We start from the raw sequence: 20271 nt of genomic DNA, 5'->3' as shown, positions 1-20271 counted from the left end.
ACTTGAGTGATTACCAGAGAAGTATTTGAGTGTGTCTAGTACGTGGTGTTATAAGGTTAAGGTCTGATAAGGATATAGCGCTCTTTGATTGTACCCTTTGGTCTCTTTTCGGGAAGTCATTTTCCACATGCAGAACATCTGGTGGCTATTGAACATATTAATTATTACCAAGCCTCTTTGAATAGCACTGATTATGTTTTGGCATACAACACACATACTGGGTGATTGACTCACTGGGGTGACTCAATCTTTACTTTTCTGTTTCCACATAGTAGAGCTATCTGGACTTATTGTTACTATTTACATTTGAGATGACGATGGTTGGGTCTTAAAATGGGGTTCACAGTTTGTCCTGACCCTGTGCAGTGACATCACCATGACATTTATTGAATAGGAAATATTTTCAAACCAGCATGATGAACAAACTGCATCACGTTTTGTACACTGATGCAATACAATGCACTTCACAGAATAAAAATAAATATATATAGCCGAGTCAAATGTAATAGAAACAATGTGCTAAAATAACAAAGACAAGAAGAATTAAAGCATCTTAAGTGAAAGCAAGGCTTTTTTGATGACATCAGACTTCTGGTGAAGGTGTTTCGTCGCGGCATATAGAGAACATCGATGGAGAACACTCAGGGCCTGTTTCAGAGACAAGGCTTAAGCCTAGTCCTGGACTAAATCACACTTTCAATGTACAATCTCCATTGAAGATTTTTTTTAGTCTAGGACTCGTTTTAAGCCTTGTCTGTGAAACCGGCCCTCAGTGTTTGAGAGCTGTAGCGATCAGACTGACCAGTGCATGGTTGGCTTCTAGGGGTGTTGAGAGTCTCTGGAGTTTGTGTGAAGTATATTTAATTGGATCAAAACATTTGATTTAACAAACATGCATGGTTAGCTTTAACTTTGTTTATTTATTTCTCACTTACCTCCCAATCCGTTCACTATTGCATTATTATCAGACTGGTCTAGGTGTAAGGTGTTTAAGTATTAAAGAAGTGCAGCTATCTAGATTAGGTTGTGTATCATTGAAGATCACAGACATAATCATGTTTTTCGACTGTTCGCATCAAAGCCCATTCACAACCCTGTCTTCTGAGAACGTTGCTGAATGGCTCATGGACGCCCTTACCTCATTACAGTTCATTGTCTGTTTTTATTGTGACGCATCGCTGGCTCTAGAATATTGATAGGCATCATCGGCAACAACTGCCAATGCCCTCTGGTGGAGTGGAGTTTTCAACTCAACTACCATCTAGTTTCAACGACTAGAAAACAAGGGTAATTTTCATGTTTTCAATCTGCACCCCAAAAATGAAGGGCGTGAGTTCACGTACCCTATTGTTTTTGTTAGTTATATTATTAAGCCCATAAAAAATGGCCATGACTCTCACAAATATTGGTAACTTGTTTTGCTTTTTGGCAGGCACGGAGGACCCTGGGCCACACCCTTTTTATTTTACGCTAGAATTTTACGCTAGGATTCCAGAAGGGGGCGCTATAGCAACATGTTGAATGTTTCAACTTTGAGGCCAAATAAGCTATTTGGACTGAAAAGACACTATTTAGAATTTTGTGAAATACAAAAAAAATAATCTTCTTCAAATGTACCATAAGTCTGATTGACATGGAACTTGATACATAAGAAGTAACCTATGTACCGATCCCTAACAAGTTAGTTCTCAAAGTTCCCACATAAAAAAAAGACCATATTACATGCAAATTGATCAGCACCATAATTAATGAAATATGCAAATGAGGCTATGTCGGCCATATTTATGCTAAATAAATGGCAGCCACATGCCACTCAATATTCTGCATTTCCAGCCATACATCTAAAAAACACTTTAAAAAATAAATAATATGTACCATAAATGATAACATACGTATGAAAATAGGGCTATGTCAGTCATTGTTAGTCTAATCTCAGTTAGTGTGGGACATTGCCATAACATACAGTATATCTCAAAAGTGAGTACACCCTTTAGATTTTTGCAAATATTCTGTCATATCCTTTCAGGGGATAACACTATCTTAATGAAACTTTGATATAACTTAAAGTAGTCAGTGTGCTGCTTGAATAACAGTATAGATTTATTGTCCATCGAAAATTACTCAGTACACAGCTGTTAATGTCTAAACAGCTGGCAACAAAAGTGAGTACACCCCATAGTGAACATGTCCTAATTGTGCCCAATGATGTTGTTTTCCCACCCTGGTGTCATGTGAGTCGTTAGTGTTACAAGGATTCAGGTGTAAATGATAAGCAGGGCTGTTAAATAAATACATGTATACATACATATACACGTAAAAATAAAAAAATAAGGAATAATAATAGGGAAAAAATGGGGGGGAATAATATCATAAGGAATTCTGCTAGGTTGTATAAATGATGTAGTAGGAGATTGCTGCTTACATAAGTCATATTCAGGCGTCAGATCATGAGCTACAATATTCATAGGCAAGTTAGTGTCAGTTTTATTTGGAAACGTCATGGTCTCAGAGGCCAAGGCAGACAACAAACTGCTTGGTTACATAAGTATCCGTTTGTAGGAAGTGCTGTCAGGTTCTCAAAATATGTAATGAACGGTTGCCAGTGCAAGTAGAATGTTTTCGTTGAACCTCTAAGCGTGAACGTAATCTTTTCTAACTTTAGGAAGTGCATTATGTCTGTAAGCCACATGGCTATTGAAGGAGGAGTTGGAGATTTTCATCCTAGTAAAATTCTATGCCTTGCTAGCAGTGTTGTAAATGCTACTATATTAGAATCCTTGGTGGTTAGGAGACTGAAATCTTGTGGAACTCCAAATATGTATAATATCTGGGGTGAGGGTTCGAGATTAACAGAAAAAACTCTGTCAGTATCTTAAAGATAGTAGTCCAGAAGGTTACCAGCCTAGGGCATGACCAAAACATATGGGTAAGATTGGCTGGGGATAAAGCACATCGTTCACACTTGTCCTCTACATCAGGATATATTGCTGCGAGTTTAGATTTGCAAAAGTGAAGCCTATAGAAGACTTTGAATTGAATAAGGCCTAATCTGGCACAAGAGGTTGAGGTGTTAATGCGGCCTATCGCTCCATCCCACCACTCGTCAGTGAAGTTTTCATTGAGTTCAGTTTCCCATTTGTTCCTATTTTTGTTTAGAGAGTGTGTGTCGAGACAAGTGAGAGAGTGGTATATATTTGAGATAAGGCCTTTTTGACCGTGAACGCCATAAGATTTTCCCAGGGTTGATTGTGTGGCACTTCGGGGTAAGAGGGGTATTGGGTTTTCACAAAGTCTCTGATCTGAAAATAACGAAAGAGATTACTCCGGGGCAAGTTATATTTAGTGCATATCATCTCGAAACTACAAAAAATGTTATTCTCAAAGAGGTTCGAAAAGTTTGTAAGGCCTCTGTCCTTCCAGAGCAAGAAGGCGGAATCCAAAGTGGAGGGAGGGAATAGATGATTCTTATTTATAGGACCATTAATGGAGCTGTCTGTAAACTTAAAGTGGAGACGAAACTGGGCCCAAATCTTAAGGGTAGCTAACACCACCGGGTTTCAGGTAAATTTGGAGGGGGATATAGGCAATTTAGAGTAAATCATTGCAGGAGGGGAGGATATATAGCAAGATTCAGCTTCCAGCAAGCACCAGTCTGTCAAAGGAGAGCGAAGCCAGTAATTCATCTTTTGAATATTGGCAGCCCAGTAATAGTAAATGAAATTAGGCAAAGCCAAGCCACCATTGTCACGGCCTCTTTGCAATGTGTGTTTTTTAATCCTGGGCTGTTTGCCTTGCCAAATGAATGTGGAAATGATTTTATCAAGAGATTTAAAGAATGATTTGGGCAGGAATAATGGGATACACTGGAAGAGGTACGAGAATTTAGGGAGTATCGTCATCTTTATTGACTGTATCCTGCCTACTAGGGACAGAGGCAGACTGCCCCATCTTTGGAGATCTGATTTTACATGATCAAGTAGGGGGGAGAAATTGGCAGAAAAGAGAGAGGGGAATGAGTTTGTTATCTGTATACAGACATGCACGTGATCCCCTGCAGTTCGGGTACCAGGAAAAAGTTGGTGTGGATGACGCTGTCCTCTACTTCCTCCATCGTGCTTACTCCTACCTGGATGAGCCGGGAAGTCAGGTGAGGATAATGTTTTTTGACTTCTCAAGTGCCTTTAACACCATCCAGCCTCTTCTACTCCGAGAGAAGCTTTCAGGTATGGGGGTTGATCCCTCCACTACATCCTGGATCATGGACTACCTCACTGGACGGCCACAGTCAGTCAGGCTGGGGAACTGTGTCTCGGACACAGTAGTGAGCAACACCGGGGCTCCGCAGGGAACTGTGCTGGCTCCCTTCCTGTTCACCCTGTACACATCAGACTTCAAATACAACTCTGAGTCCTGCCACGTACAGAAGTACTCTGACGATACAGCCATAGTGGCGTGCGTGAGGGATGGACGGGAGGGGGAGTACAGGGATCTGATAGGAGCCTTCAGCGTCTGGAGCGAGAGGAATGGTCTGCTCCTCAATCAAACCAAGACCAAGGAGCTAGTTATAGACTTCCGTAGGTCTAAGCCACCTCGGTTGCCCATTAACATCCGGGGCGAGGATATCGAGGTGGTGAAGACCTACAAGTACCTGGGGGTGCATCTGGACGACAAACTGGACTGGTCTTATAAGAAGGGCCAGAGCAGGCTGTACTTCCTAAGAAGACTTAGGTCTTTTGAAGTGTGTGGAGAGATGCTGGCCATGTTTTACCAGTCTGTCATGGCCAGCATTCTCTTCTACGCTGCAGTCTGCTGGGGGGGAAACATCACCAAGAGGGATACCGGACGGCTGGACAAGCTCGTAAAAAAGGCGGGTTCAGTGGTGGGAAGGAGCCTGGACTCTCTGGGGACGGTGGTGGAGAGAAGGACTAGGAGTAAGCTGCTGTCCATCAGGGACCACCCCCTCCATCATGTCCTCGCTGGGCAAACCAGCAGCCGCCGCAGAGGGCGGTTCATTACGATACGCTCCCGGACGGAGCGATATAAAAAATCATTTATCCCGGCTGCTCTAAGACTGTTCAATGGCAACTAAAGTAGCAGTCGGGGTCAAGGCTCCTGAATTTGTATTTATTATTTATTTTAATCATCATCATCACTTTTTAGTATTTTAATATAATAACTATAGCCATCTTTTTAATCCACTTTTATATCATGATCTCACTGTTTTTTATATACTGTACATGGCTGGCCCAGTGTTGTTGTCTGTCCTTTATGTTGTGTTGTGTTGTTATGTGTGGTTTTTAGTGGAGTGGCGCGGCAAAATGAATTTCCCCACGGGGATAAATAAAGTATCTTTGAATTGAATTGAATTGAATTGAATACCTATTATATATATATATATATATATTTAAAGCCTTGAGCTGAGATATTAAATGGTAGTTCCGTGTGTGATTTGCTTAGCACTATTGTTGATAGGATAGAATTTACTTTTTCTATAGTTCAGTTGTACCCGGAAAAACCACCAAAGCTCTGAAGGATTGAGAGTATATGGGGGACAGCAGAGACAGGGTTAGATATGTATAGAAGTAAATCGTCTGCGTATAGAGAGACCCTGTATTCTGCATCCCCACGTAACACACCTCGGAAGATAATCAATTATATTTCTACAGACAAATATGTGTGTGTGTGTGTGTGTGTGTGTGTGTGTGTGTGCGCGTGCGTGCGTGTGTGTGTAAACAAACAGAAGAGCTCATATAACTCCTATTTTAGAGACTCTACACTGGCTTCCTGTTAAGTTCAGAATATATTTCAAGATCCTTCTGCTTGTTTATAAAGCTCTCACTGGCACAGCACCAGAATATCTGAAAGACCTTTTTGCTAGCATATCAGCCCAATAGAGCTCTCAGGTCTTCTGACGCTGGCTTTCTCTGTGTACCACATGTACAAAAGAAGAGATTTGGTGAGGCTGCAATCTAATTTTATGCACCCAGATTGTGGAATGCACTGCCAGTTTACATTAGGGATGCAACCTCAGCAAATATGTTCAAGTCAAGACTAAAACCCCATCTTTTTAATATTGTCTTTAAATGACTAAATAATTAAATTATGATACATAATGATTAAAGCACTTTGAGCTGCAATGTTTGCAGGAAAAGTGCTATACAAATAAAAGTTATTATTATTATTGTTATTATTATTATTATTATTATTATTATTATTATTATTATTATTATTATTATTATTATTATTATTATTATTATTATAGGGGTTATGGCAGGGGCTATTATATAATAGATTTTGTGTATTAACTGAGCTATCAGCCTTCATTTTCACTTACATTTATAAAACTTTCTTGGCATTAAGCAGAAGACTGGTGAGAATGTACACCTGTGCTAAAAATATCGACCTGCCTGGATTTGGTTTAATCTCCAGCCTTCTTAATGGTCACTGACCCGCCCGCTACTGGTCCTTCCCAGATAGAAACACAGAAGCTCTAGAACAAACAGTCACATGGCATTTAATGGATCCAGTTATAGCAAGTGACAATATTTGCTGATCAGACTGATCCATTGATACACTACATAATCCAAAAAGTGACGGTATAATGTTTTGAGAAGAGGATATGTATTCTATGCATTGTATATCAATGTCTCCCACCCCCACTAACAGACTAATGTCTTAAGTATAGCACAGAGATTAGCTTTCTTAGCTACAGGTCACTAAGTAGTTCCCCGTAGGGAAATCATCCTCTGAGTGACTAAGCGGTCTAACTGTGAGAGGCAAAAGACACGTGGACATTTGCTGCTAAGAGCCAGGCTCTCACTCGTTCTAGCTCACATAGCAGTCAGTTGCTCTTTTAGCCAAATCTATTTGTGTAGTATGCACATTCCTATTTTGAATGATACTGTATATTGTCAGTCATGTTATGTTGAAGGGATATGATGAGTCAACTTTGGTGCCTGACCAACTGAGCTTACTAGTACAACTCTCTGTCTGAGAGTTTCAAACACTCAGAACCCAGGAAAATAGAATGAATATAAAACACTACGCATCAGTCGAGTCTGTCGACCCATGCAGCGTCTTTAAATAAACATTTGATCTCAGGGAGAGACTAACCTGGATAACTAAGATCTGTGTGACTTTCATTGTGGTAGTAGAATTCGGTAACACTAAGGTCACTATTACTGAATTAAAATGATTATGTCAGATAAAGTAGTTTGGCACTTTTAGTGGTCAGACATGACAGAATTATGAGATTATGAGAGCTTATGATACAGCTATGATAGTCTATAACAGCTATGACAGCCTTACACAGTCCAGGAGATATACAGATAGATAATGGAATGTTTGTTACTGAGAAGCTACTCTACTCTATAGGTATGACAGTTCTTAGTAAGGTAGTAACATTAGTCAGAGGGAGAGAGAAAATATATTGTCTATTCTATATAAAATACATACATATTCGGTTGTTAAGTCTGACGTCAAACGTGACGTTTTGCAATTTCCGGGTCCAAACCAGAAATTCCCTGCACCATCGTACCAGTGTACTACAGCGGTAGAATGACAGTTCAATCGTTTTTTAGACTCGGATCTATTCATACAACAAGGGACACAGCACTTTCCCGTTTTTTCCCATATTTGTCAGCGTCTTTGAGCCTCGGAAAAGCGCTATATAAATATAATTAATTATTATTATTACTGAGGCATTTCGAAGACAGCGCCTCAGCCAACTTTGGACCCGGAAACACGGCACGACTTAACAACCGAATACATCCACAAATAAATGTGAGTGGTAACAATAAATCAGCAGGACTCAAAATCAGTATGTAGAATAGTGTTGATTTTTATTGAGGTTAGTGTTACAGGTAAGACCTTCACTCGAGGTAGAAGTTGCTCCTTACCACAGATCTAGGATCTGATTACTCCACCCCTAATCCTCACCATGAACCATAAGGGGTTTAGAAACACCTGACCATGCACCAGACACTACTTAAGGTAAGGGCTAGCTCATCCCCAATAGGAGCGTCACCTCCTGTCTGAGGTCGGGGTTTAGGAGTATTACTTCCTGAACTGGGCCACAGGGGGGGGGATCTTGATGTCCTGGCCTTTCTCCAGCTTCTTTTCACAGTCAATCAGGTAGTTGACCCCATCAATCACCATCTGAACCAGCTCCACCTGCACACACACACACACACACACACACACACACACGCACACACACACACACACACACACACATACAGACACACGCACGCACGCACACGCACACACACACACACACACACACACACACATACAGACACACGCACACGCACACACACACACAGACACACGCACACACACACGACACACACACACACACACAGAGACACACGCACACACACACATACAGACACACGCACGCACGCACACGCACACACACACACACACACACACACACACACACACACACACACACACATACAGACACACGCACACGCACACACACACACACACACACACACACACACACACACACACACACACACACACACAGTGTGAGTTATAAACACACTTCTAATTTGTAAAACCACCACTGAATGAGTCTTGTTGACCTCTGTGCAGTCTGGGGTTTGGATACTGTACCTCTGATTTTCCCAGACGGTCGTTGTTAGAGATGTCCACGGTGTCTCCGGTGGCAGCTGTGTCCACTCCTCCTGTACCTCTCTTCTGCAGTCGGAGGTTGTCCAAGATCTTAGAGAAGCGGGCGTCCTACAGGAGAGTATCAGGAATCAACAAACTTACTTTTCTCGGTAAGTCGGATGTTAGGGAAGTATGAGCAATGTTGTGTTGTGCGTGTGTGTGTGTGTGCGCGTGCGTGTGTGTTACCTTCATGAGGTTGGGCAGTTTGACGTGCACGCCAGCCCTGAGCCCAGTGCCCAGGTTGGAGGGGCAGGTGAGAATGTAGCCCAGATTCTCGTTCCACATGAATTCCCAACCTCTTTCCTGGATCAGTTTCTCCACCTAGAGGACAGGAGGGTTCATTACTGTTACATACAATGTGCATACAACATACAACATTGCATTTGTCGCACACACACACACATCCAGACATACCACTTTTGTGGATCGAATTCAACTAGATGACATACAGTTTAAAACACAGTACAGTATCCAGAGCTTCCATGAGCATCTATCCTCCCTGCTTGTGTGGAGATAGTGGCCCAGTCTGCGTGTACCTGAATGAGCCCTCTGCAGAATCTCTCAAACACCCTCTGCATGTTGCCTCCCTTCTCCATGGAGATGACCCTGGTGTGGTCCTCCTCATTGATCCAGATCAGGAAGGTCTTCTCATTGTTGTGCCTGAGGAGGAGGAGCACATTTACTACCAAGGAGTGGGCGAATCTTTTGGTAGGTTGGTATACTGAGAGTGTGTCTGCATTAAAGGCTGTCAACAGGGTGCACACAGCACACACTCACACATGCTGCTTTTGAGAACCTTGTAGACTCTATCAACTCTCAAACGGGGATGAGGGGTAGGGGGGAGACAGAGTAGGAGATGGAGGGGTAAGAGGAAGAGGAGGAGGGGATGGGCTAAATCAGCTAAAGGAATAGGTAGCTAAGTGGAAGAGGATATGGAAACGAAAATGGTGCTATGGTGAGGGTGAGATCAAATAGGTTCCAATTATGTTTGGTGATATGATTGGGCTCTCTACGGTTTTGGCCTTGCCAGATCCCTTTTCTCAAGCCTAATACTATTACACTGCACAGATAATCCTAAATGTGTCTAAAGCTACGAGAATAGTGTTCGTCTCTCTACTGCTTTGGCCTTACCAGATCCCCCTGGCATCAGGCCAGTCACGGGCCATGAAGGCAGCGGTGAGCAGAGGAGAGACAGGCTTGTCGAACAGGAAGTGTTCCTGAGGCAGGGCAGTGTGACAGGGTCATAGGGCAAAGGTCAATGAAACTGAAGGTCAGAGTGACAGTGACCAATGCAATACGAATACTGTCCCATTGATCACTAATTAAAGTGTGCGGATTATTTAGACTACAGTCTACTCCTTGTATATGAACATAGGATAAGTGTACATTCTGTTTAAGTGCATTACAGTTCACCACAGTCGCCATTCAAATATGTCCTCTAGAATGGCTCGGAATATCTGAATGCTTCAATTTAGTGCACACTTCCACAACAATTCGAAGCCATTGCATAGCAGGATAAGCTGAAACTACTTTAAAAAAATGTTTTATATATATATAGTACTGTGAAAAGAAGTGAAATTAGAGCAAACAAAACATATCCTCAGATGATTGAAGCAAAACAGACAAAACAGACTGAAGCAAAACAGAAAAGACATAGCTGCCATCATTGATCAGGTCAGCAGACAGAGAGAGAGAGGTAGACAGACAGACAGACAGACAGAGTCAAAGACGGAGACAGAACCAGAATGAGCGACAACCAGAATGAGCGACAAAACAGAGGCTGTGAAAGGGAGACAGGCTAGTGACCCACGTCAATCAGCTGCTGTTGCTCCGCCTCCGTCATGTCTCCCAGGCCGTAGTAACGTCCAGCCAGGTCTCCCGTCAGCCCGGCCAGGGCCTGCACGGCCACGCGCTCCACCTCACGGCGCTCGGCGCGAGAGCAGGCAGGGGGCAGGCTCAGCCCACGGATGCTGCGGCCCGTACGGACGCGAGAGGACAACACGTAGCGCTCGTCAAACACCCCAGACGTGACCTGGAGAGAGAGTGAGGGGACGACATGGAGAATAATTAATATAATCATTTACAGTTAGGCCTGTCACACCGGAACCTATTTTTTTAACCGGCCGGCTGGTTCAGACCGAAAATAAATCGGTTCGGAACCTGAAAAGTTGGTTCTCAGCTGGAAGCAAAAAATAGAACCGTCACGTCGTCAGTGGCTGTGTCATCTAGGCTGTGAAGACGAGCAAGAGAGTAAGAAGGAAGGAGACAAAATGTAATGTAATCTAATCATTAGTGATTAAAAAAGTGTCAACGTTTCAAAAGTGTCATCATTCTCTCTATGAGTGAGTGTACAATACAATACATGGTGTATCAAGGTTATTGAATATGATTGGTAGATGGATTATATAGAACGATTATAGAATCTATCTTATATGGATGGATACAGTATAGGCATAGTCACCTTGGAAGCGTCCAGGTCTGTGGGGTGCTTCATGGTTTTGGGGTCATAACCGTTATGTCTGTCTTTGATGACTGGGTCAAAGAGGTCAGCGTACACCTGTGGGCCCAAGGATGGAGAAAGGGTTAAACCAATGTGAGACGTTGTTAGTGTGTCCTGCTTCCTGGTATTCAGGACATACACGAGAGAAGAATGTGAGAATACCACTGTACACAGTGGCATCTCATCACACACCAGACCACATACTTCTACATATTGTAAATTGATTGACAGAACTCCATGGATCTCATAGCTACACATGTAACTTCATTTAAATATCAATTGAATCTTGTGTGCTTCATAGACAGAGAGAGAGAGACAGAGACAGACAGACAGACAGACAGACAGACACAGATAAAGAAAGAGATAATTAAATTGATCTAAATGGATAACTGGGCTGAAAGCCAAATGGATAGCAAGCCAACCTGACTGACTGACTATCTGACTGACTGACTGACTGACTGACTGACTGTCTGACTGACTGACTGACTGACCGACCGACCGACTGACCTCGTAGCTCTCCTCGTCCCCAGCCACCATGCCCACAGTCTTGATGAAGGGGTGTCCGGGGTTGTCCACCCCAGTCTGGATGCACTGGTCCAGGGTCCAGCTGTTAGGGGTCAGCTTGTCCCTGAGCTTGGCGTAGATGGCCGGGGTCAGGGCATGCGCCATGCAGTTGTTGTGCTTCCTCAGGTCAGGAAAGTCAGAGCTGCGGAAAGCCAATGCATATGCATATTATTAGTATATAGATACGAAATGTATCTATAAAGCAATCATAACAAAATGCGACAAAAGGAGGGCTCTGTCCCAACACTCAAATGGTAATTACATACTTTATTAAAAGATAACGGATATGGAAAGGAATGTATTTCAGAGTGTGTGAACATGTGAACATGTGTAATCTGTGGGTCAGAGCCTCAGTCTGGGGCTTACTCCCTGATCTGGTTTCTAATTTGGCTTCTGTGTGTGTGTGTGTGTGTGTGAGAGAGAGAGAGAGAGAGAGAGAGAGAGAGAGAGAGAGAGAGAGAGAGAGAGAGAGAGAGAGAGAGAGAGGGGGGGGGGAGGGGGAGGGAGACAGAGACTGATAGATAAAAAGAGAACGTGTGTCTGTGTGTTAAGTATGTGCTGGAAAGAGGTCACTGGAAGGACTCAACCATAAGCCTATTTGGTTTCAACCTTTCTATGTTTGACACACACACACACACACACTCACACACTCACACGCAGGTGCGCACGAGCACCGACCAGGCGGCCGATCATGACCACAAGTCTGTACAGTATCAGATTCACATTTGGACTATTCACCAGGTAGAGTGCAAGAAGCAGCATCCGCACATCTGACGTCTGTGCATCGCTTCAGGCATAGCCGAAAGCTTGCAATAAACCAAGATTCTTGCACAGATTTTAGTGTGCGGATGCTGATTCTTACTCTTCAGCTCCAGCACCTCAACTAAGTCTGATCACGGATGAGTGGTGGTATTTTCACTACTATTCACCAGGCGTCATCAGGCTGTCAACATCATATCAAAAATGTGTCTCAAATGAAATCAGTTCTATATTTGTAGTCCATAGTCTGCTGTGGTTATGGTATTTGTAGTCCAAAGCTGCACACTCACCTGGGGGGGTAGAGCTTCTTCCTCTCTTCAGCGGACAAGGAGCTCTCGCTCATCAGGTAGCCGGTTGCCATGGTACCCGCACCAAGGCTTGCCAATAGCACGGCTGTGTTACGGCCAGATATCATTCGAGTGAACGAGGTCGCCATCTTTGCAAGGTCAGTGGTTCTGTTTCAGAGTCAGATCAACTGGAGGGGAAGACAGAGAGAAGGTGAGTTTTAGTCAAGTTCCAAGTGCAGAAAGGCTGGATCCCAGTAAAATAAATTATCTTTGACCACTGACAACTTTCATCCCTGACCACTGACTGTCCTAAAAGCGAGTTGTGTATTCATGTAAACCAGTAAATGTTTGATTTCCAACATCTGACCCAGTCGATGTAGGCCATGTAGGCTCTCTCTCACACACAGTACAGTTCAGTACAATAACGAGCTTATAGTCGGGAGGGGGAGTGGCAGATGGCATCATGAGCTGAGGGAAGCGTGCTGATCTGGCCACGGCCTCTTAGGAATCCCAAAATGGTTGACACAAAATGTCTGTCTCCATCAAGAAGGATGGCGTAGCCCCTAGACACTGATGTTAAATCAGTTGTAACGTTCGGATTGGGGGAGGTTAAGATGATCTAGATCTGTTCCCACAGGAAACTCCTACTCATGGATGAACTGTCACTATCATCCAAAAGACATCTTGCAATCACCCCAGGAAATATCAGTATTATCATATTAACATATCAGTGAGGTCTTTACCACTGCATATGGAAAGGTGAGAGCTTATGGACACAGACAAAGAGGAGGTAGCCTGGTAGACAGAGAGTCTGTCTTAATATAGAGAGTAGCTCTGAGGACATCATTACTGTCGCTAATCCTTGTCACAGCTCAAACACATTGGCAGGGGCCAAAGTCAATGCTGGATTCCAAATAGCCTCCTAGCTGGCCACCACAGAGACAGGCAGGCTGAGGAGTCTTGACAGGTTGCTATTAGCAGAGACATTATTTATAGTGGTCTGAAGGAGAGGTCCATTGCCAGCAGGGTCCACAGCCAAGTCCTGCTATGAAACCCACTGGACCTTGTGGGTCATCACAAGGTCAACACAAAGTGTCACTCTACTTTTTTTTTTTTACCATTTAGCAGACGCTTTTATCCATAGCGACTTACAATAAGAGATTACAGGGACAGTCTCCCTGGAGTAATTTAGGGCTTACTCAAGGGCACACTAGCGGTGGTGTTCCCAGGTAGGATTTGAACTTGTGACCTTCTGATCACCATGCAGTCCAACTCACTATTCACTACCCCATTCTGAACCAGTCACAGCCTCTAAGCCAAGACACAGAAGGAGGGAGGGACAGAGATGGAGTGGAGAGTGTGGTGGACAGAGAATGATAGAGACACAGAGGTCTAGAAATATAGGTAGAGAGAGAGCAAGCCAAATAAGAGTAATGTACTAAGGAGAGTGTGAGAGGCAGCAAAAGAGTGATGAGACGAGAGAGACGCATAGTCAGAAAGACATCTGTGGCCAACTGGTATGACACGACTGTGAGTTGGTTTTAAAGACATCTATGGGTTAGCCTCACAGTGGATTATAGGGCTTTATTGTTGGGATTACACCATAACGAGCTCCAAGCTCCAGGTCTGACATTAGTTTACCCTTCCCCAATCCTAACCTGAACCATCAGGGTAATTCCACCTTTATTTTACCGGATAGGTCAGTTGAGAACCGATTCTCATTTACAATGACAACCTGGCCAAGAGGCACAAATATTACAACATTACAATAAACAAACAGTAAAACAAAAAGTATAAAAAGAGAAAACACTATGTACAGTGGAAAAGCAAGTACTATATAAAGTCAACTAGGTAACAATGGCAACACAACCAACTCAAAGTCAGCAGCAACAGTGGTCAGTTGGTAGCTCAGGTAATGTGTTTTTAAAGGAGTGTGGTGGCATGGATGTGTCCAGTTTGAGGGTCTTTTGCAGATCAGTCCAGTCGTTGGCAGCAGAGAACACACAACTGACCCTAGATCAGTGTCTGGCTCCCTCATCCCGCTAAGAACATGAGCAGAGCTGATGACACTATCATAATATAATAACACTATTATAATATTATTGGCTTCATGCAAAAATGCAGAAGTAACACGGATGATGAAATGTTGCGTTCTTTATAAAGCTCTCCAAAAAGGACTCTTTACAGATCAATGGAGACACAGATGGTCCAAACTGACTCTGCTCAACTAGATAAAACTCCCTCTAAGCCCACATTTATCAACTCTTCTTCCCCCAAGCCTCTACCCTACTTTTTCTAGTTCCATCAAACTAAAATCTGTCTTGACAGCACTTTGATGATATAGAATAACTCTAAATGGCAAGAGATCACTAGCAAAGGAAAGCTTCTGTCCACCTGATATCAAATCAGTTGTCCCTTAACATCCTCTACCACAAGCATCAGTAAAATATCAAACATATTCATAAGGTAGAAATAAGGAAAGGGCATCAATAGCATGTACCTAAACGTGTGTATCTGAGTGTGAGAAGAGAGGGAGGTGAGAGGGTACAGTACCTGCAGACGTGCCAGTATCCTTCCTTGCAAAATAACTCCTTCAGGAGTCTCTTTCACTGCACTCATCAGATGCTCCGCCCCCTAATGCGGGATTAGAACCTGTCCTCTAGGCCAATTATACATTCACAATCTCACAAGTGGGCCAATGAGGAAACAGGTGCTGCTGACCAATTGTATTCATTCATGGTTCACGGTTGTACAAAATCGATTCTGAACTTAACAGGAAGCCAGTGTAGAGTCTCTAAAATAGGAGTTATATGAGCTCTTCTGCTTGTTTTGGTTAAAACTGAATGAATGAGAAGGTGTACAGGTGTTCCTAATGAAGTGTTCGGGGAGTTTCTATGTGACTGATTATATATTCAATGTTCAGTTCAACCCTCAGGCGTCTAAGAAGGACACAGCAGGATATTCCTGTTGCTCCATGCTAGCCTTGCCAGCTTTCTCTCCTTCACTGACAATCTCTCCCTCTATCTATCTCTTTCCTAAATTTCGTTGTTTGGTACCTGTACTGTAGAAATGACAAATAAAGTCCATTCCATTCCAAAGGGTCATATCGGCCCATATCTGCTGTCCAGCGTGACCATGAGCATGAGCTCCCCTCTTCAGAGGTATCTGTGGTGTTAAACCCTCTCCTATTCCCTCCTAACACGCACACACACACAATCTTCTATTGTCCGTCTGCTGAAATGTATACTTGGCTCCAATCACACGAGTGCTCAGAACAGGGTCAAGAGACAAACAAACAACGAAGGCAGGACATTAAAAACCTTTATTTTATTTACAAGCCAGAAGTGTTAACATCTGTACATCGTCTAAAGAAGTGCATGGAAGAATACAGTGATAATATAGCAGGTACCATAACAAAGGACATCATCATGTATAAAAGCGGGGGCCATAGGTACTATCCAGGCATTTCTGCAGAAAAGATTCCTGACAGGTCAGGACTGTACAAAAAGGAAGCCATCAAACTAGGTAGGTCTGCTACGGTTCTTAGCCAACACATGGGGAAAAAACATGCTCTACTTAAACTATAAAGAAAACCATCATTAAAATAAGTTCCAAATCTATAGACATACTTTACAAATGAATAGTGCAGAGATTTTCAGCAATACTGTCTAAGATACTGTTAACCTTAAAATAAATACCAGTAAATGAACACATCGAGAGAGAATCTAGAGACAATACGATACGATGTGCATAAGACATATTTAGACAAAACGTACATTTAATCATAGTAAACTGTTACATTTGTTTTTCAAACAACTTGTGACAAAACCTTTTGGGTCAGTTCCAATAACACGGTCAATAGTTCTGAATATACTGTAGGCTTATGAGGAAGTTGTGACATGCATAAATATGCATAATATTATACGACTTTAACCATACAAGTTAACCATAGATATCAGAACAACACACATAGGTGAATGAACGTGTAAAAGGCTTAAGAAATCAACACATACCGTAGCTAAATAAACATGCTAAATGACAGGCCATGCTTGCATTATCAGACTTACACCCTTCATAATGGAGCACAGCTGAGTAAAGTAAACACCTTTGGGAGATTTTAGAACCACCTACAAAATCCCAAGTCAAGCCCTGAATATACATACACTTCTATCAAACAAATAGGAGTCAAATCTTGTTATATATATTTGGTGTGAGGGGCCGACTTATAATTCACCAGTAGGAGGCGATAGTGCAACAACCACTGTCATACCTTACTGGATCACAGTCAGAACTAAACGAACATGTTTTAAGTGAACTAACAAGTGAATGTAAACTAATGCAGTTCATAACTTCTGTCTCTTGAATATGTACATTGAATATTTACGTTAAAGGCACATCGTCACCTGAGTTTTTATGCACAATAATTGGCAATGCTTTTAAAATAAAATGCCCTCCTTTATCTAAACAAGGGTTGAGAACAGGGGATCCTCAGGGTTGGTCAACTGGTTCCCCTCAACCATACAGATCATTCTGATGTTTTTCATGCTCAGGTTTTTTGGGCAGTTAAATCCAACTAGTGAGACCATCTCTTAGTATGGAATGTGTGTGTGTGTGTGTGTGTGTGTGTATATGTGTTTATCCAGGGGGTATGCGGGGTTCAATCTTTAGAGAAAGCTCATATAAAGTGTCCTCATCCATCACCAGGGTCTTATCCAGCAAGAACTGAGTCACCTGGGAGGAGAGAGGGATGGCGGGGAGGAGAGAGGAGGAGAGAGGGATGGGGGGAGCAGAGAGGAGGACAGAGGGATGAGGAGGAGCAGAGAGGAGGAGAGAGGAGGAGAGTGGGGAGGGGGGGGGTGGGACATAGTTATTCTGTTATATGCTGCTGCTTTCATCTATCACTCTGTTTCATCCATCACTCTGTTTCAGACAAAAGCTCTCAGTCTCACCTTGGGTTGGTGTTCTATCCGGTAGGGGGTTTGCTGGAACTGACGGATCTCTCTGATAATATGAGCGATCTGAGAGAGAGATAAAACGAGAGGGAGAGAAAGAGAGAGAATAGCAATGAGAGATACGCCATGTGGAGAGCTAGGCTTGAACAAAATGCCTGCACAAGAGACCAGGTCAACTCTTTTTTCCCTTTTTCCCCTCACCATCCTCATCTTGGAGAAGTTAACCAGTCCCTCCTCAGTGAAGTTGGGCGTTCCTTCCTCGATAAAGGCCAGGTCTGTCAGGTACATGCCCAGGTACGGCACGCAGGGGGGGTTACAGCTACACACACACGCACACGCACACACGCACACACACACACACACACACACACACACACACACACACACACACACACACACACACACCAGTCAATCAAGGAATCCATCAATTATAATAATATAAATTGGTTGAATACATTTGGTTTCTAAAACACCCAAGCTCTCTTCATAGTAAGGGCCAGGAACTCTTACTTTTTCAGCGTTTCCCTCAGGTTCTTGAATCTCCCTTCTGACGACACTGTTTTCTGTAGCCTGTCCATGAGTGCCTTTGTCTAATAACGTAAGAAAATATATATACAGTACCAGTCAAAAGTTTGGACACACTTTCCCATTCATGGGAAAGTGTATCTAAACGTTTAACTGGTACTGTATACAGGGTATACGGTATACAGGAATCTTGAGGTTAACTTCAATACCTTTCTAAAGGGCTCTGCACACAGCGTGCGATTTCTGTTGCGCGTCAACGTTCCATTTTGAAGTTTGAATGGAAGTCTATGAGAACATCGCATTTACCCACACACGGCCCCGATTTTAATCGCACGGCGAACATTCGATTCCATTCATTTTGAATGGGACAAAGCAGTGCGACAAAACTCGCACGCCGTGTGCTTTGTCCCATTCAAAATCAATATTTTTCCAGACCTCACCGCCACTTCAAGCTGTAACCGTTTACATCAGTGACACCTTTAACTTAACAGTTTTAGTTTGCAATAGACTAGACCACTATCATACAACAGAATTTCCTGTATATCATCCATAATAAATTCACGAACTTTTACTAAAAGTTTTTAGGACTCAAACTCTTTGGACAGAGTCTAATTCAGAAAAATACCTACAAAATAAGACCTCACAAAATCGTGATAAGACTTTTTAATACTTATTAAGGGTCTTGATTTTCCCAAAATGTATTTATCAACTTTTGATACTTTTCAAGACACCGCGTGTATATCTTTTTTGTTGTTGCCTCTAAGCCACGTAGTCATCGCAAAAACCACAAAGTGACCAAACCAGGTCCGACACGGGTTCCATGAATAAGCCCAACCCCGCTCCACCTGTTTGCAGACTTTGGACCATGTCTTCTTCAGCCTGAAGATGGCGCTGCGGTTGAGGGCGGAGGTGATCTCCAGCACGCCGTTGTAGTTGTTCAGACAGCGACAGATGTCCGCCACGGCCAGCCACTTCTCTATAGAGCTGGCTCTGGAACCTACATCTGTGTGAGTCATGATCTGAGACGCCACCAGGTTACTCATCTAGAGAGAGAGAGAGAGAGAGAGAGAGAGACAGAGAGAGAGAGAGAGAGAGAGACCCAGAGAGGGCGCTTAGGTGTTGACCACGTAACCGCAGGGTTCCAGGTTCGATTCTCTCTCTCTCTCTCACCCATCCTTCCTGTCACATCTCTACTGTCTCTATCACAATAAAAACATTAAAAAAAAAATATATGAGTGGGACTGCCCCACTCAGAAAAAAATAACTTAAAGAGAGAGAGAGAAGAGGGAGAGGTGGGTGGATAGAAATGGGATGGTGGGGGTGGGTTGGAGAGGGATAGGAGAGAGAGAGAGAGAGAAGCAGGGGTTCAAAAGGGTGAGAGATATTGATGGTTGAAAGTGACCTGATAAGAGAGAGGTCAAAGAATAATTAATGGTTTGAATAATTCACAAACAGTTGAATAATAGATCTGACACTTCCCCCGTGTGCTACGGCTAGCAGAGAGCTGCTCAGGCTTACATCATTAAAGTGCTGGCTGGTCTTCATGATGTAGGGAGTCCTCTCTGTCTTGTCCACCTTCATCCACCCCTGGCCGAGGAACTCTCTACAGGACAGCAGGATCACACCACAACAACACATGTCAGGGACATTCAATATCATATAATATCATATTCTAGGAGGTATATATCATACAATATCATATTCTAGGAGGTATATATCATACAATATCATATTCTAGGATGTATATATCATACAATATCATATTCTAGGAGGTATATATCATACAATATCATATTCTAGGATGTATAATACAATATCTCATATCATACAACATGATATTCTAGGATGTATATATCATACAATATCACATATCATACAATATCATATTCAGAAATAGAATCTCTTTCTAAAACTAAACACAAAATAAATATCCAGATGCAACATAAATATCCAAATGCAGAAAATTAAAGAAGATGTCCGTCAGTCACCTTACTACTCAGAGTCC

General features: G+C 42.8%; 2 protein-coding genes across 2 annotated transcripts in view; both read right to left on the bottom strand.

Moving 5' to 3' along the window:
* Positions 1 to 8055: 8055 nt before the first annotated feature.
* On the bottom strand, positions 8056 to 12938 carry ckmt2a (creatine kinase, mitochondrial 2a (sarcomeric); the record flags this gene model as incomplete). Its single annotated transcript, XM_080528945.1, has 9 exons — positions 8056 to 8172; positions 8623 to 8748; positions 8866 to 9000; positions 9216 to 9339; positions 9811 to 9896; positions 10490 to 10711; positions 11141 to 11236; positions 11687 to 11885; positions 12793 to 12938. 9 exons carry the CDS (start codon positions 12936 to 12938, stop codon positions 8056 to 8058), a joined length of 1251 nt encoding a protein of 416 aa, XP_080385071.1.
* A 4486-nt stretch (positions 12939 to 17424) lies between these two features.
* Positions 17425 to 20271, bottom strand: part of rasgrf2a (Ras protein-specific guanine nucleotide-releasing factor 2a) — a gene marked incomplete at both ends in the record, with an annotated part of 39175 nt that continues 36328 nt past the window's right edge. The window contains 6 exons of the mRNA XM_080528757.1: positions 17425 to 17520; positions 17739 to 17807; positions 17943 to 18060; positions 18252 to 18331; positions 19112 to 19309; positions 19785 to 19869. Of these exons, the coding sequence (XP_080384883.1) occupies positions 17425 to 17520; positions 17739 to 17807; positions 17943 to 18060; positions 18252 to 18331; positions 19112 to 19309; positions 19785 to 19869 (646 nt within the window). The remainder of the gene's footprint in view (positions 17521 to 17738; positions 17808 to 17942; positions 18061 to 18251; positions 18332 to 19111; positions 19310 to 19784; positions 19870 to 20271) is intronic.

This window comes from Nansenia antarctica, assembly GCF_963989245.1.
Source record: "Nansenia antarctica genome assembly, chromosome: 4".
Lineage (NCBI taxonomy): Eukaryota > Metazoa > Chordata > Actinopteri > Argentiniformes > Microstomatidae > Nansenia > Nansenia antarctica.
This window is presented reverse-complemented; position numbering and strand designations above follow the sequence as displayed.